We start from the raw sequence: 1,523 nt of genomic DNA, 5'->3' as shown, positions 1-1,523 counted from the left end.
TGGGTAAGAAGTTGAGAGTGCTTCATGAGGTGCTTTCTGAGTGGGGCAGACATGAGAAGCAGAGTTTGGGTGCTGTTCAGCTCACAGAGTCCTTGCATATCCCCCACCTCATCTGAACGTCCTCCTCCCTGTGATCTAGACGCACCTGCCTGTCCAGTTGTCCCAGAATATGCCGCCTCCCCTCCTCCCTGCAGGCCTTTGCCTATGCAGACCCCGTCCACCTGGCATGCCTCCCTCTGCCATTCTTTCCATCCCGTGTGCAGATCCACCGTCTCCGTAGGGCCTTCCTGGATTCCTTGCCTTTAGTGGGTAAGAGTGTGGGCTCTCAAGGTAAGTTGCTAGAGGTCAAATCCCGCCTCTACCACTTCTTGCCTGTGTGACTTTGGACAAGTTACTCAACCTCTCTGTTTGAGTTTCCTCAACTGTAAAATGGAGTATAACCAAACCCATCATCTAGGGTTGTTGTGAGGATTAAACTGAGTAAAACAAGAGAATACACGTAATGTGCCTAGAACTGTGCTGTGGGAGCCGCCGTTATCATCATTGTTGTGACTTTGCTGTCGCGGTTCTGTCTCTTTCTAGCACAGTCCGCTGAGTCTAGGCTGTTTTCCTGAGCACTGACAGCATGGCAGCTGTGTGCTCAGCCCGCACAGGCAGGCTGTGTTGTGGGGTCCGGAGGGGCTGATACATGTAAAACTGATGGAATGTCCTGCTCAATGGTGAATACGACCTAAGTGTTAGCTGCTGTTATCTCCTTTAATCCATACAAGAACCCTCTGAGGGAGGTATTATCCCCATTTTACAGAGGAAGAAACTGAGGCCCAGAGCAGGGAAGTGGCTTGCTCTGGGTCACACAGCAAGAGCTTGCTTCTGGAAACCAGAGCTTCTGGCCCAGGAGCACTGCCCTTCCAGGCAGAAGCAGCTGAAAGCCTTGTTCTGGCACTGCAACCAGCGTGGAGGGGCGAGGCTTGGGGTGCCGAGAGGGCCTGGCTCCCTTCCTGATGGGCTGGGGGCCTCAGTGTCTGGCAGGTGGCTATGCTGAGCTCATGCTTTTCCCAGCCGTGTGTGGTTCAGCCCACAGACCCCGGGGCTGTCCTTTCCAGGCGTGAGTCAATGTGGGAATGCAGGACATTACGGCTGGCCCCTGGGCTGTCCTCACCCCAGCATTTTGAGTGTCCCTCGTCCCTGTGTCACTGTCACTCCCCTCACCAGGATGATTGACTGGGTGTCCTGGCCCCTGGGGAAGAACATTGACAAGTGGATCATTGCACTGCTGAAGGGCCTGGCTGCTGTTAAGAAGTTCAGCATCTTGATCGAGGTTTCGCTCACCAAAATTGAGAAGGTTGGTGCCCCGTCCTAGCCCAGACTTACAGCCTTTTGCACTAGGCTCTTGCCAGGGGCGGTGCAGGTCTCGGAGGGCAGAGCATCGGGCCTCCCCACCAAGCTCGCTGTGTGACCTGGGCGAATTCACTGCCCCTCTCTGGGCCTCAGATTCTCCCCATTAGTTTCCCTGACTGCTCATC

General features: G+C 54.8%; 1 protein-coding gene across 1 annotated transcript in view; it reads left to right on the top strand.

The window, feature by feature from the left end:
* The first annotated feature begins 1,147 nt into the window (after positions 1-1,147).
* The window catches only part of USP35 (ubiquitin specific peptidase 35), a 19,672-nt gene continuing 19,296 nt past the window's right edge, over positions 1,148-1,523 (top strand). Inside the window, exon 1 of the mRNA XM_011989711.1 lies at positions 1,148-1,342. Within this exon, the coding sequence (XP_011845101.1) occupies positions 1,214-1,342 (129 nt within the window). The 5' untranslated portion in view covers positions 1,148-1,213. The remainder of the gene's footprint in view (positions 1,343-1,523) is intronic.

The sequence above is a fragment of the Mandrillus leucophaeus genome, unplaced genomic scaffold, assembly GCF_000951045.1.
Source record: "Mandrillus leucophaeus isolate KB7577 unplaced genomic scaffold, Mleu.le_1.0 Scaffold360, whole genome shotgun sequence".
NCBI classification, from domain to species: Eukaryota; Metazoa; Chordata; class Mammalia; order Primates; family Cercopithecidae; genus Mandrillus; species Mandrillus leucophaeus.
Note: the sequence above shows the minus strand (reverse complement) of the source record. Positions and strands in the feature narration are given on the sequence as shown.